This window comes from Labrus bergylta, chromosome 12 (genome assembly GCF_963930695.1).
Source record: "Labrus bergylta chromosome 12, fLabBer1.1, whole genome shotgun sequence".
Classification (NCBI taxonomy): domain Eukaryota; kingdom Metazoa; phylum Chordata; class Actinopteri; order Labriformes; family Labridae; genus Labrus; species Labrus bergylta.
Window position 1 is genome coordinate 6270682 of NC_089206.1, and position 15358 is coordinate 6286039.

Genomic DNA, 15358 nt, shown 5'->3' on the forward strand with positions numbered 1-15358 from the left:
AACCATGACGTATAAATGTTAACATCAACGGTGTTAATATTATACATCTTAACATTGTGACTGTACTTTGGATAAAAGCATACTCTTCTCATATTGGGAGCTTTAAGCATCATGAATGGGAACCACTGACATGGAGAAACTTGCTATACTGGTTCACTGATGACCTTGGCACTGGATCCCTCGTCTGATCTCAGCTCTTGGACAGAAGTCAGACTTGCGGCTAATCCTGACAAATCTCAACAAAAAAACCTCTCGTCTTCTCCTGGAATTCTGGAGTGAGCTCGAGAGGATGGAGGGAGAGCGGAGTGATATGGGACATCTCAAGATGGAAAAGCCTCTTTTGGGCATGATTAGAGAGCTAATCTAACAGGGACGAGAAGCAGGCTAAGGGGGGAGAGATAGAGAGAGAGAGAGTGACAGACACAGACAGACAGAGAGAAAGCATCATCACAGCTCTGGTGTTTTTGGATCGTGGTCAGACAGAGGCTGAGCTCTCCATTCACAGGACGGCGACTGAAGAGCGCTCGAGATGATGAGCTCCCTTTGAGCCGCAATCAAAATGCTGCTCAGTTTTGTAGGCCGATGAGTGTGCAACATCAAACACCCTCTTTCCCTCTCTCTCATTTTCTTCCCCTCATTCTTATCCCCTCTCTCTCTCTCATTCTTTGTGCATTCAGTGGATGCCTAGCAGCTGCTGGTAATTAAAGGACTTTAGAGTCTCACACCACACTGAATCACAAGAAGAAGAAAGAGAGCGGGGAAGACTGAGACGCCACTCCTGGACAGCCTCTTTTCTGAATCCATCACATTCCCTCCTTCAAACTCGTCACTGCAAAAAAAAAAAGAAGCTAATGTCCATCTATGTTCCTAATTAGCCACCTTAGAAAGTTGCATTTCAATAAGAACACACGCACAAACATAAAGAAAAGGAGGGACACAGAAGAAAAGAGGGATGTATATTGTGGATGGCAGCTGAAAGAGAAGGGAGGGGGGGGTGATCAAAGCAAAGGGTGTTTATGCGTGGCAACCATCCCTCTCTGGAGTGTGGAGGAGCTTATTCCAGAGGGGAATGGTGTCTAAATGGGAGACAGCGCAGTGTTGAGATGTGCTGAGCTGAGAGGAGATGAGCGCTGTAGCTCACATGCTAGCGTTGGGAACATGGAAAAGAGTGGGGGGGGGGGGGGGATATGATTTCAAAAAAATCAACAATGACTAAGGAATGGTTGGAGAAGAAGTGGAGGAACAGGAATGGGAAAAGGGGGCAGAAGGAAGCGGGAGTGATTACAGCTGTGGATGGCACCACGGCTGGCGAGAAATTTAATTTTGGATGTGGGATGGGGGGGGGGTGGGGGGTGGGGGGGGGGCTCTTCAGCAGAAGGGTGCAGCTGTTTTTGCTGCAGCAGTATTTGACACATACTTGCTTCTTCTTGCTGGTTGTGTTACACAGTAAGATCTTCATGCAAAGCTTAACTAAGCAGCAAATACCTCCAGGTCTCACAGCTATGATCTCAATTTATTTTTGCTGTGTCATAAGCTGGCAAATTAACAAGTTGGCTCCGGGTAAACAAGATAAGACAAGATCCGATAAAAAGCATTGATCCCAGGCAGGAGAAAATGTACTTTGCTAAAGCAGCGTTGATGCCTGTTTCCTTGAAATATCTTTTAAATACAAGAAGGGATAATTAACTGAGCATCTGCAACTCTGATAGAACATTCTAATCCCTTACTGCTTCAGAAATAAGATTGTGTTTCTAAGTTTTTTATGATTTATTTTTTCTTTTCTGGTCCTTGTGTAAACTGATGTGTTGCACTTGTAGCTGCTGTAGTAAAAACTAGGGAGATGTTGTTGTGGCGACTACAGCATAAGTGTAGATTTGAACCAGGAAGGTACACTGATTATTGACACTCTTTTCATGCATTCTTTGTAATGTCTACAAGTGGATAGATGTGTTTTCTGAGGGGCAGCATTGAAGTGAATGCTTTGTCAATAGTAGAAAATACATGCAAAGTGAAAGTGCATAAAAAAAGTTTTTTTTCACTTTTACAATTTAGCCAATTTAAGTTTCTTTCTTGATTATGGCGTTTCCTTTTGTTTATCAGGTTCAAATTGAAAATGTACATACAAGTCGTCAACAGGACCAAAAGCAAAGAACAGTCAACTATTCTTTGAACTTTTTTTCCCCCGCCTGTGCAGTAACTCATCTGGCGCTGACAGGGGTCCTGCCATGCTCATTGCAGGGTCAGGGCAAGAGAAAGGGGGTATTAGGAGCAGAGACAGGTGGCACCAGGGTCTGCTGCGTGGAGAGAACAGATGGCTGATCTGACGTGAATCGGGGTGCTGACCCTTTTCTCCCCGACGGTACAGTACAGCTCTCCACACAAGTGTTTGTGCATGTACACAGAAATCGGGAAAAAAAAAAAAAAACCCATGTGCACGCACACACTCAGACCGAAGCCCTTACAGACACACTCAAGAACCAACCAGCTGTTTCTCGCTCACAGCTGCTTTCACCATAGCAGCCCCAGAACCCATTCACCGTTTAGCATCACCATCTCTTACACACTGTGGATGTTAAATTCCCACTCATCTTTTTATTTTTTTATTCCCTTCCTTACCACACCTACACAAAAAAAGCATATGATTAACAGCCTAGCGCTGAGGCTAATGTTGTGGTAAATGATCCCTGTGTGAAGGCACGCACACTGCTGAGAATACCCAGCTTTGGTCGGCCCCTCCCCGCGCCCCGCACCTCCACACTGGCACATGTTGAATTACCTTGTCGCTAGGCAATTATTTGTCCTGTACCGGCTTTGGAGTGATGTAAATTACTTTAAGTGCACTTTGCAGGGGCCGCCATCACGATAATGATGATTGCGGCGGGGATCTGACACACACAAATATTCAGCTATACCTTTAGAGAGAGGGGCTGCATTTAGGAAGGGACCTGAGAGGGGGATTCAAGACTTGTCAGCTAAGAAGAAGAAGAATCTCTCAGACTGATGAGAGGATGTGTGTGCTTAAGAAACAAAAAAGGGAGGGATGGAGACTGGAATGAGCGTCTTTCTGATTCCTCATCTTTTATCTGCAATGTATCCTCTTGACTGTTTCATTGGACTCAGTCGATACCACATTAAGTGACTCACACTCCAAGTACAATAAATACACATGTTTTTCCAAGCCTCCTTTTTTTTTTCCCCCTCTTTTTTCTTCTCCTGTCTGGCTTTCTAGAAGTTCACTTTGTTGTAGTCCCTCTAAGCTCCAGCAGGTGTCACTCACAGGGCTTCTATGCTTATTCCAATGGCTGCTGTTGTTACAGTGGGGGGTACATTTGACAAAAGTTGCTTATAAAATGCACAACAGACATGATTTGTCTCCACCAGATTTAGAGCAATGTCTTTTAAACATGAGAGGGCAATGCACAAGGAACACATTTGCTTTGTGTGCAGGAAAAGTGATTAAATAAAGGGTCTATTTGGAGTCCACACAGACTTAATGGTTTAATTTCCTGTCAATATCAAGTAACATGGAATACAAAGTTTTAGACCTCTGAGGCATTTCCAAACAGATGCCAAGTATTGTCTTCCAATGATTTCAAATCAATGAGATTTTCTAGCCCTAAACGTGGGAATTTTTGGCCGTTTTGGGAAATGTTCAACACATTCTGTGAGTAATGTATCTGTGACCTGACTGGGATGATGACTGAGAGTACTTACATGTTATGCAGGACACACCAGCCGCAGTGAGGGTCTCCAGAGCTCAGGCACTCACCGCAGGTTCCCGTACTGCTCGCATGACTCGATGGGAACTCTGGGTGACCTGAAAAGCACATGAAAGGATCAGAGTTAGAGAGCAGCACGATAGACATCACAAGATGCGCAGGAAAAAAAAAAATAAACCTCAGGGTTAGGAGTGTGTGCTAAAAAAAAAGCAGTTCATTCAGTCACACAACAACAGACGATTGAAGAAATTTCAGCTTCCACATGTGTATCAAACAATACGTTTGATTGTTCTGTGTTATGAAACGCTATGCATGATTCCCCGGCTCCAGTATCGCAACAATTTCAATCTTGTATGATGAGCCTGATGCTCGAGATGATGTGCGTCATATGTTTGGGGTCAACTCTGCCCCTTTATGTCAATATGTGAGATGTCAACTGCACGGGCAACTGTTGCCTTTATGTGAGGCCAACGAACAGAAGTGAGCAGGTGGGATCAGTTGGCTAGAGAAAGCTGTTTCTCTGCCATCAATGGCCTCTTGTCTGCAGCAGGGCATCTGTCCATGTAGGTACAGCCTGAACAAACACACCTACACATGGAGGAGGAGGGATGCACACTTTTCTCCAAAGTATGTGTCCAACTTGATTACAAAAATGTAAAATGTGAGGGGGGGGAGGAAAGTGATTAAAGACTTTTAAACTTTCAAAGCGATGTACAACTGCAGTACAGTCACAGAAAACATCAGAGTTATCAACTATTGGGTATACTTCCTCCCTCCCCCAAGCAAATGTAAAAATCATTACTTTAAAACAAACAAATGACAGCTACATAATTGTGCAACTGAAAAGCAATTATTAACGTTGTACTGTAAGTTCGTGCTTAAAAGAAATGACTGGAGATCAAAAGTGGTATTTCAAAGCAAAAACATGTTGAAAGTGTCAACAGCCGAGGATTTGACTAAGCACTTTGAGCACAAAGCAAACACACACTCCACACCACAAATCCACACTGCTCCACACAGGCCTGTTTGGACTACAGTCATTTGAATAGAGAACAAACATCCTTGTTTGTGTTTTACATTGAACGTACACAAATGCAGACTTGACAATTTATATATTTGGACGTAAAACACTAGAGAAGGATGAGTATCAAAAATGCATCTCCTCCTCTGCTGGGACTGTTCTCAGCTGCTGCAAAACACGCACTCATCCGTCTGTCAGTTATATATGTGTTGGTGTGTGTGTGTGTGTTGGTGTGTGTGTGTGTGTGTGTGTGCGTGTGTGAATCTAGCTGTGCCTCTGTCTGCGTCTGTTTGTCTGCCAGACAAGGTTCTGCTCAGCCACATGGCCCTCAGTCTGTTTGTGCAGCACAGAGTGTGATATGGAGGTCAGTGTGTGTGTGTGTGTGTATGCGTGTGTGTGTGTGTGTGTGTGTGTGTGTGTGTGTGTGTGTGTATTTGAGTGTCAAATGGGGCTGTCCAGCTCGCACCTACATCCCCTGTCAGCAGGAGTAAACGTACGCACTCCGCGACACACTCTGCCACACAAACACCAGCAGAGGATCTGAATCCAACGGAGAGCAAAGGCTTTAAAAAAAAAAAAAAAAAAAAAGAAACAAGTGAATTTCAGAGTCTAACACAGGTTAATTTACTGCCATGTCTGTCTTTCAGCTTCCTGGCAATTGCCTGGTTGGATAATGACAGCTGCCTGTGACAGTGTGTGCCCTGCTCAGCTCGGATCAATGCCTAATAAGTGGCTCCTCTGCAAAATGTGGGGGAGGGAATGAAAGGTGCAAAAAACACCATTTAAGTGTTGTTGTGAATGTGAACCCCCCCGTGCAAAATCGCCCACAACTGGGTGACATTAATTGCTGTTAGCACAAATGGCTCAAATTAACTGTCAGCTGCTAAGAGATAACAGCTGGGTGTCAATCAACGGCTATTTTCCATTATAATGTCTTTAATTAATTTTTTTTAAAATGCAGCTTGTGGCGAAAATTTGTAACGTGTGCCTGCTATTTGTCATATTCACAAAGTGGCCATTTTTCTTCTCTCAAGATGAAAAACTCAAAAGTTTAATCTCATTTGACGAGCTGCTATCATTTACGTGCTTTTTAATGGATAACTGAAAAGTCAGTTAATTGTTAAATCTAGGCGTACATAATGTTATGAAGATAAAACAATACCGTCAGCTAAGTTACAGACGCTAACAACATTCGACTAAAATCTGCAGCTACCATTCCAGCTAGCTAAAAATGCAGTTTCTTTACAGTTAGCTAGTGTTTCTTACAGCTGGCTAACATAACCATTAGACAGGATTTGAGACCTTTCCTTTGGATAGTTATGAAACATTTAAACTGTATCATCAGCAAGGAAGTGGTTGATTATGCTAGCTGTTGTCTAGCTAGGCTTAGCCTATATACCAAATATTTGAGCTTGAAATGCTGGTCATATAAAAAGCTATGAAATGAAAGTAAAATGTTTAATGTTTTGCAGAGCTGGAACACATCAGTCTGTCGTTATAACAGCATTTTGTACCATGAGCATAGTATCAATAGCTGGTGTGTCAATATTATGAATGGTGCTGTCTATGAAGTCTGCACAAACTGTCAGCTGCTGTGATGTCTCTGAGCCATATGTGCTCCAGCATATATACTTTTCTTTGTTTTGGCTTTGCTCTTCAAAAAGCTCCACAACCCCTCCACCTGTCTGCTGGTCCTAAACCCTGCGGCAACAGAAAGACGAGCCCGGGGGGACACAAAGAAGGCCATTCACTCGGCGGGACGTTGACAGTCTATGTGCTGTGTGGCAGCCTCGATCCAGCATGGACACCCCTGTTAGATTAACCCCCTGTCACCTCGACAAACTCTGTGTGTGTGTGTGTGTGTGTGTGTGTGTGTGTGTGTGTGTGTCTCTCTTCTTGCTTCAGGACAAACAGGTGGCATGCTGTAATGAGCTGCAGACGAGGTCACATCAGCAGTAGAAGCCGCGACTGATGACAAACAAGCCCACCAGGAGTGAGACTGGGCAGGAAACAGTCAACTCAGTCTGGAGGCCTATGTGTGTATCTCAAAGTGTCTGAATCCCCTCTTCACCCCCCCCCCCCCCCCCCCCCAAAAAAGGACTTCAGATCCTTCCAGAACCATGTGCGAGGCTTTTGAGACTTTATAGTATAACTTTCACAGAGGGCCCAGAGGCTTGAAAGGGTTACAGTGTGGAGACAGCTGTCAGCGGGGGGGAAAAGTCGGGGGAGTTGGGGGAGGATGGGGGGGGGGGGGGGGTACCCCTTATGGAGCTGTGTTTAAAAAGACAGACAGATGCAGCCCCGCTGTCAGCTGATGCCGACTGAAACGCAGAAATAAAGGTAACATGGAGGAAGAGTAGCGAGGTGAACCGGCAAACAAAGATCTGTAAACTGAAAGAGCACAGAATGAGGGAGATGAATGTGTATTCATCTCTGTGCTGTGTGTACTATATGAGTGTGTGTGTGTGTGTTTGTATTGATGTTAAGGCCAGCATGGGCCAGTAGTGGAGGTGAGGGGGTGAGGGGGGGGTGGCAGGGGGGATCACAGCAGCTGTTGCCCAGCACACGCTACAGTCACTCAGCACAGCAGGGCTGCACAATGAAGCCCCTTCTCCCACTGTGCATGCATGTGTGTGTACGTGTGTTTGTACGCACACATACACAGCGCCAACGGATGTGCAGATTTTTGTTCCTGTGTTTTTCAAGGAAGACAAAGAAGCTCTGCATGTGATCTGATATTGCCTCCAACTTTCTCTGCTCTCTGTCTCTGTTTAAAAAAAAACACATTCAAACAGTTGCCACAGCTGACCTGAGGTAGACGGAGCATTGTCGAGGAGCAGCATCGCTGAGCTCTGGTAAATGAATGCTAATAAAATTCCCGCTTCAGATGACCCAAGCGGGGGGTTATTCAACCAAAGAGGCTACAGTGGAGTCGCACAGTGGAAAAACCTGGGGGACTGACTGACAGCCGCGGGTTAAAACAACAGCTTCCTCTCTTCCAAAGGCTCATGTTGAATAGACTCCAGTTTCCATTCATGATGTCAAATCCTTAACTAATGCAGGGCAGTCGTCTCTACCTCTGAAACCTATACCCAGCAAGGGATTTGTGCACTATTAATAATGCCTAGCATTAACACTTCAGTCTGGACATATTTTTTAAGCAAAAATGCAAAAATCTAATCAAGTTAAATATCAAAATTGAAGACCAGTTTTTCTGGGGAAGGCAATCCTTTTTTTGTGTGTTTAAGCAAACGTAATTTTTGTGAAATGAAGTCTTCTAAATTCAACTTGGCATCATCCGCTGCTGTCGGGGTCCACCAACAAGAGAACTTTCCCCATGCATCTTTTATAAATAATGTATGTAGCTTATTTTTGTTTCAGTTGTCTCTTGAGAACAACAACTTCCAACAACAACAAAAACCAGGGAGGTGACAGTGTTGTCACAGAGAGCTGGAGGTTTGGGCATTGCATAATAAACCTGCTGCTGCCTTTAAAGCATGAGAAAGAATTCCCACTGTACATGCTTTTTTCCCCCCGTTTTTCTTTTTTTTCCCCCCCAGCCACCTGTGAATTGTGACTCCAGTTCAGCTCCTCTGACCTGCTGCCCTGAGAGCAGCCATGCTCACTGCACCTCTGTGATGGATGTGGACTTGGGCAGGATAGAAGAGGAAAACTGAAAAATATATAAAGGAGGATAGTGCAGAGAGGGAAGTGGTCAGCTGCTTTGTGTTCTGAAGAGGCCGAGTCTCTGCGGTGCCAGATGTGCCTTACGACGCCGAGCCAAAGAGGAAAAGAAGAATCCCATCGTCACCAGTAATGCAGAGGAAGCAGTTTTTGCGAGCAGTTGCCAAGGCAACAGGCCTGGTTCTGACCTCGGGAACACCCCCTCATCCAACAGCCCCCCCCAAAACCTTGAGCAGTGTATGATAAACAGCTGGCACCTCTGGGACTTCCTGCCACCTACACCTCCTCTTAAGCATGTATAGACACACACACACAGGCACACAAATACACACAGTGGCGGCTCCCCTATCCATTTTTAATGAGAGTTAGCCAGGCCACCACGTCACTGGAATGAGGCACATCGATCATGAACACAATACCAATTCCAGCAGACAGAGAGAGAGAGAGAGAGAGAGAGAGAGAGAGAGAGAGAGAGAGAGAGAGAGAGAGAGCGGTATCTGGGATTGTGGTGAGCTGCCTAATCAGAAAAGGCACAAAAGCAGAGCAAACACTTGCCGCAGAATGAGTGAAAAACCAGTGAAATCTTCATGCCTCTGAGTCTCTTGGTCCCACAGTGACCCTCCAGTCCAGGCTAACTACACATGGACGTCTAAGATACTTCCCTGACCAGCCAGCCTTTAATCTGCTCTATTAATCCCACAGAGGCTTTTCTAGAAGACCACGGCCATGTCTCCCCTGTCTCCTTCTAACTCTCTCCCCCTTTTTTTGGTCTTCTTTTCCTTTATCTGTACTCTCAACCAAAACCTCTCTGAGGTGTCTCATCCGGCTGGTTGACATCCACCCACAACGAATGGCATCCCTCAAGCAGATGTCACGTAAACCAAATATTTTCCGTCTTCGATGCAATTTCTAAAAACAAAACATACAAAGGCTGTCCAGCATTTTGATATATTAGCAAACTGAGGTCAATCAAACATAGCATTCTGTATGGCACTTATATGGCTGAAAAGTCCTTCACAAAATGGCAATAATGAATACAGACACACAAATGACACACAACAACAATGCAACAACATTTTAGGCCTACATAAAAAGGCAGACTGGCCAAAGAAGCCGCCTGTGCAAAACAACAGAAAAGAAAACACACATTTTCTAAGCAAGGGTTAAGTGTGTGCCCAAGCTGTGATTTACCTGAATCTGAAAATAAAAAATGAAATTACGTTACTTTTTCTCAGGTTTTTGTGGCGTATGAGACTGAGGTCAAACTGTGGTTCAGCCCAATCATCAATACCCAACCTTAGCATGGCTGGCTCACAGACGAGAGGTGAGGGGTTCTGTTGAAGTGTTATGGCTAGTCCAAGGATAATCAAACCTCGAGACTTCCACTAATTGCACACAGCTTGATTAGGGACAGAACAGAGGCATCACGTGTGCGGTTGTTGGGGGTGCACTGGTGTTGATCCCTTGGGGGCCTCCAGTTGAATCTGCTAAGACACCCCAACAGCTGGGACCTTTGATGATGGCTTAAAAACCCACATTCCTAGAGCAAATGTGTAAAAGTAATTAATTTAAACCACATGTGTACATAGAAGGGCTGCACATAAAACCCCTCCTCATCATGTACATAAAAAAACTACAACCTTTATCCCCCTGGAGACATACCGACGCTATCTGCGGCTGTGTTCGCACTAAAAGGGATCGCTTTTAGAATCCTTGTTTTTGTTGTTGTGCTTGTTCCAGATGTCAGAAGGCTTCCTGACAAGTCGTTTGAGAGAAACAAGTTTAGTGTAGGACTACACAATATTGATTTCCTTCCACTGTATTGCATTTATTAAAGCACTGTCTCCAGCAACAGCGCAGGATATGTTCTGGATAAAGGGATGTTAGTAGAATTCAATGGGATATACAGCACCGTTGTATATTTGTGGTTTCTCTGAAGGTCAGACTCTTTTATACCGGGCGGTTTTCAGAATAACTACTGAAAGTAGAGCAGATAGCATTCACAGTAGATATTATTCATTGATTCTAAAAGGCTAAACCTTGGAGGGAGAGAAGGCTGAGGCAATATGAAATGATACAGCATGGTTCATCTACTAACAGTCATCTCCTATACGGCACTACAAAAATGATTTGGTGTAGAAATGGAAGCTTTTGACCTTTATTGTCACAGCCTTTATTTCTCTTTGTCTATTCACCCACTCAGAGGCTAAACACAATGAGACACGCACACACACATTTATTTTGTTTATTGGATTTGGCCTGAGCTCTTAGATTTGGGTCAATTGAAAACATCAAGATACTGTAAAAACACAAAGGAAGGTTAAAATACAGAATGAAAATGAGGATATAGTTAAAAGGAGATGTACTACCTCTCTGAATTGTCACTAAATAGTAGATGCTGTCAAACTACTGATGAAGCAGAAATGCTGTTTCCAAATCCCAATGCCCAAAACAAACACCCCCCCCCCCCCCACCCGTACCCCCTTCAGTCCTGGCCAGGACTGGTCCCTGGCAGCCCATCAGAAGTAACAGACTGGTTTGAGATGAACTGCCAGGCAGGAAAGAAGGGGGAGGACCAGGTCAGGCGTGTGTCTTCTGACCGTGGTTTGAACTCTGAGGCTGAGTGTCCATTATGTGTCAAGGTTGACCCAGGGACGCTTACTATGTGTTTAAAGTGGTAATAATACAGTCCAGCGTTTTCCCATGACATCTCTCATGATGAACAGCCATTGTTGTGGTTTCTCTGGTGGAATTCATGAGGCGTAGACCTCGTGTCTTTTCAGCCAATATGAGTTTCTGTAGTTAGTTAAAATGGGTTGTTTGGCACTATCCTTATTGCTGATATTTGTTCTCTTCTTCTTCTATATATTTTCAGTTTCATTGTTCTGCTGGTGACAGACATGAGGAATCATATACCACAGGATATTTATATGTTCCAGAAGCTTTAACGTCTATAAAACACATCATGGCTTAATCACTAATGTAAAAGATATCATCGTCGGCGTATCGGCTTAATCAGTTCTGTGTGACAGTAGAGAAGTAGAAGTCTAATTCATGTGAAAATTGAGTTACATTGTTACATTTCTTACCATTTTCCAGAGGGAATTTTGTGTAACCCTATATCCCCACATCTCCTTTATTCAATTGACCGAAAACATCTGTCAGTAAAGAGTCAAATATTCATCCTTGTACAGATTCACCTATCAAGCATAGAATATATGACAATAGTGTATGCTTATACACTAGTGTCCAATAACTTAAAACCATGAGTCCAAAAATAATTGTATTTAATTCATAAGTCCTCTCAGAATTCTGTATGTTAAGTATCTGATATCCCCCTGTGCCGAAAATTCAGATGAAGCCCCTACTCTCATGGACATGCATACAGTATAGACACACACTGGCATGCGTATTTCTACAAACATGGCATTACGTTTCAACATGTGTCTCCTGGACCGACTGCCGACTGTATGGATTAAATACAAACTGGGGCAGTGTGCAATGCGGCAGGTGGAGAAGGAAGATGGGACACCCATAATCTTTGTGTGTGTCTGCGAGTGTGTGTGTGTGTGTGTGTGTGGTATTACCGGCAAGAGAACTAGAAGGAGGAGTCACTGGGGGAGTGGGGGGGGGGGGGGGGGGGGGGGGGGGGGCAGTGGAGGGAGCGCGAGCATAGAAATAATGGAGTGAGGGAATCGACCAGCAGGGGGGATGAAAAATCCAACCAGTCGATACAGCTAGGAGTGTATCAATTATGTATGGCTTCAATCCTGTTTTTTTGGGCAAGGAGAGGAGGGGGAGAGGTTTGACCGAATAGGGTACGTGTGTGTGTGTGTGTGTGTGTGTGTGTGTGTGTGTGTGTGTGTGTGCCTTAGCTGTGTTTTTGTACATATTGAAGACAGATAAAGCTGTTGGTGCTGAAAGCTGTAAATGCTCCCAAAGCTGTTGAATAACTTGCATCAAAACTGATGTGGATTTAAAACAAAGTCAGTGTTTTACCCTCAGAAAATTAACTTAAGCGGAAATCTTTGTCAACTAAAAACCTTTGAAAAACACCTACAAGGAAGAAACCCAGTCATAAACTAATACATGACTTATTGGTTTCATTAAAAACACAGCAGAGCTAATGATAGCTGCACTGCCTTAACTCACTAACAGATCTCATATGTGCACTTTTATTCAAGCTGAGGATGTTAATATTGATACTGGTGAGTTTATCTCCAAGCCCATGGCCCTAACTCTCCTTTCTTTTCACTTATCTCCACATATCTTCCCCCTTTTCCTGAACCCTCTTTCCTGCGCTCCCCATGTTCACTCTCCTTGGCTGCTCCCAGTCAAAGTGGCCCTCTTTGCTTAGTAATTCAGTCAGGGGGCTAAAAGGAGGAAATTACATCCATGCTGCCTGACCACTTTGAACTCTCAAACCCCCTCTGCCCCGCTTGCTCACTGGCAACTGGTTTAAAGGCCCACACTAACATTTAAGAGACGGACACAGGGAGCTGTGAAAGTGCCAGGAAGGGGTTTGTAAATGTGCGTGTGTGTGTGCAGCCATGTGCAAAGACAGCAATAAAAAGTGACACACACTGGTCTAGTGGGCTAAAATAAGGTTTAGTCTTTTTGTTAAGTGAACCACTCAGCGGACAATAGTTTTCTAAACATTGTAAAAAAATGTATTTTGTGTTACATTAAGATAGGGCGACACATGTCAATGACCATGTGTCTTAAAAATATTTGAAAACTAAGATGTTACAGTGAGAAAACTCTTCTCGAAATGAATGTACTAATGACATCATTGGTGTTCAAAACTACACCCGGCAGATTACAAGCACTACAGAGGTTCAACAGACAACAGATCCAAAAACAGGCATCATTAGATTGGACAGCTGAGGAGCGACAGGAAATGCCGGGTAGAGAGAGTGGGGGGTGACATGCGGCAAAGGGACCAAGGTCAGAACCGAACCCAGTGAGGACCACATCCTCCGCACATGGGACGCCCGAGTCCCGACACAATCACTAGGCTACCAGCGAGAGGGGAGGGGGGGGATCTTTTTAGAGAGCAGAATTATTCTTTTTTTTATTTGATAATTGTATCACACGAGTTATATTCCTGCAGGGATATTTTGTGTACTGTTTATTTGCGCTACTCTCTTAGTACCTGGTCTGTGAGTGACATCATTTCATTCAGCTGAATGTCTTTGTATGCTGATGAATCATGATTAAGGTGTCTTGACTTTGGGGGGTAGGACCAGGAACGTTATCACTGTTTTCCTGCTCACAATGCCTGTACCACCAACTACATCCTAATGTAGGCTGTGAATGAGGCCCACGTCCTTCTAACTAATCATCTTTTTTTTTTCCTCATCTCAGTCAAGATGAATTCATACCTGGCGACCTTCCCCCCACTCAGCCACCATCAGACATCGTCACGTACCGGGCAGTGAAGCTAATTATAAAGTGTGTCTGGGTAAAGCTACTTCATATTATTATAGACTGAGGGCTCATTAACATCAGTTGCAGCGGGAAAATCTTCAGTCACTTCTGATGAAAACGGTGGGTGGAGTGGTGAAAGACTGGAGTTCAAGTGTGCTTAATCATGGCTCGATGGGAACTAATGTATGTACAGCTGAATTGACGTAAGTGAGTTGGTTTCTATGAGTGATACTTACAGCCCAGACTCTCTGCATTAACAACCTGTTACTGTTAACTAACTCGACACTTTAAACCTGCGTTTTCTCCCACTGCTTTTTCTCTGTATCTCTTGGTTACCTGTCTCACTCATTTTATTCTAACCTTGTTTTTTTTTCTGGGTTCATTCAATTGAGCCGTTCTGGTAGATTCACCAGAATCCACCTGCCATTGTTTGCCCACATGACTGGACACATTGTGTACCTTAACACAATGTTGTTGTTGTTGTTGTTGTGTGTCACTTCACTGTGCCTCTTTGTCTTTCTTTGCAGAGCCGGGCCTGTCTGTCTCAGTCCAACATGTCTGTGTGTGTGTGTGTCTCTCTGCGGGATCCCCAGACTGTCAATGCAGCCAGTAATGAGGTGTATGCTTCAGTCAGCATGTGAGGAGTTAATAAGGAAGCAGCAGAGGCCATCACACATCAACAGGCATGAGTGTCTGTGTGTGTGTCTGTGTGTGTCTGTGTTTGGGGAGGGTGTGAAGGCTAGGCAGCCTCCCTGGCACACTTACGGCTGTCTGTCGACCATCGGGGGTATTGATTTAGAGGGGAGAGGCAGACAGAAATGAATTCTGATCCACAGAGGGACTCCACAGCACACGTCTGTGTGTGTAATTTTTTTTTTTTTTCCCGAGCGTGTGCGTAACTGTATGTGTGTGTGTGTGTGTGCGTGTGCATGAGTGTGAGCATGTTTGTTCTCTTTGTCTCAGCGCTTCTCTCAGTCTACATGATGTACATACAAATGAAGGGTTTGGTTACACCCCACTGCTCTGAGGGTCTGTGCACAAATGTAAGCATGTGTGTTTGTGTGTGTATTTGTGCTTAGACTAATGTTAGTCTGTGTACAGTACATGACCAAGAGAGACAGATAGGGGGGAGGGGCATTGATAACTAGGCTCAGGTGGTGAGGGACATTTCATCTAATCACGGACTAAGTACACATGCATAGATACACATTTGTTTGTTTGTGTGAGTGTGTGTGTTTGTGTGTTATTTTTTGCAAGAATGCATGCATGCAATAGATATCTTGCACATCAAGCACTACATCCTCCTTACCTGGACTTCATTCACGTAACATTAACGAGAGTCTACAAGTATTACCGAGGCTGAGAGACCCCTTCAGAGCCGATGATAGCATGTGTGATTTAATCCAGTTTGATTCCATAAGAAGTATACAGAGACAGAGGCTATAGGCAAACACGCCCCTGCAGTAGAGTGAAAAATTATTAGATTTGCCTTTAAGAAGCTGAG

At 44.2% G+C, this 15358-nt stretch overlaps 1 protein-coding gene across 1 annotated transcript in view; it reads right to left on the minus strand.

The window, feature by feature from the left end:
* The window catches only part of plxna2 (plexin A2), a 208994-nt gene that overhangs the window by 97345 nt on the left and 96291 nt on the right, over window positions 1-15358 (minus strand). The window contains 2 exon segments of the mRNA XM_065960873.1: window positions 3715-3779; window positions 3781-3812. Coding sequence (XP_065816945.1) covers window positions 3715-3779; window positions 3781-3812 — 97 coding nt within the window.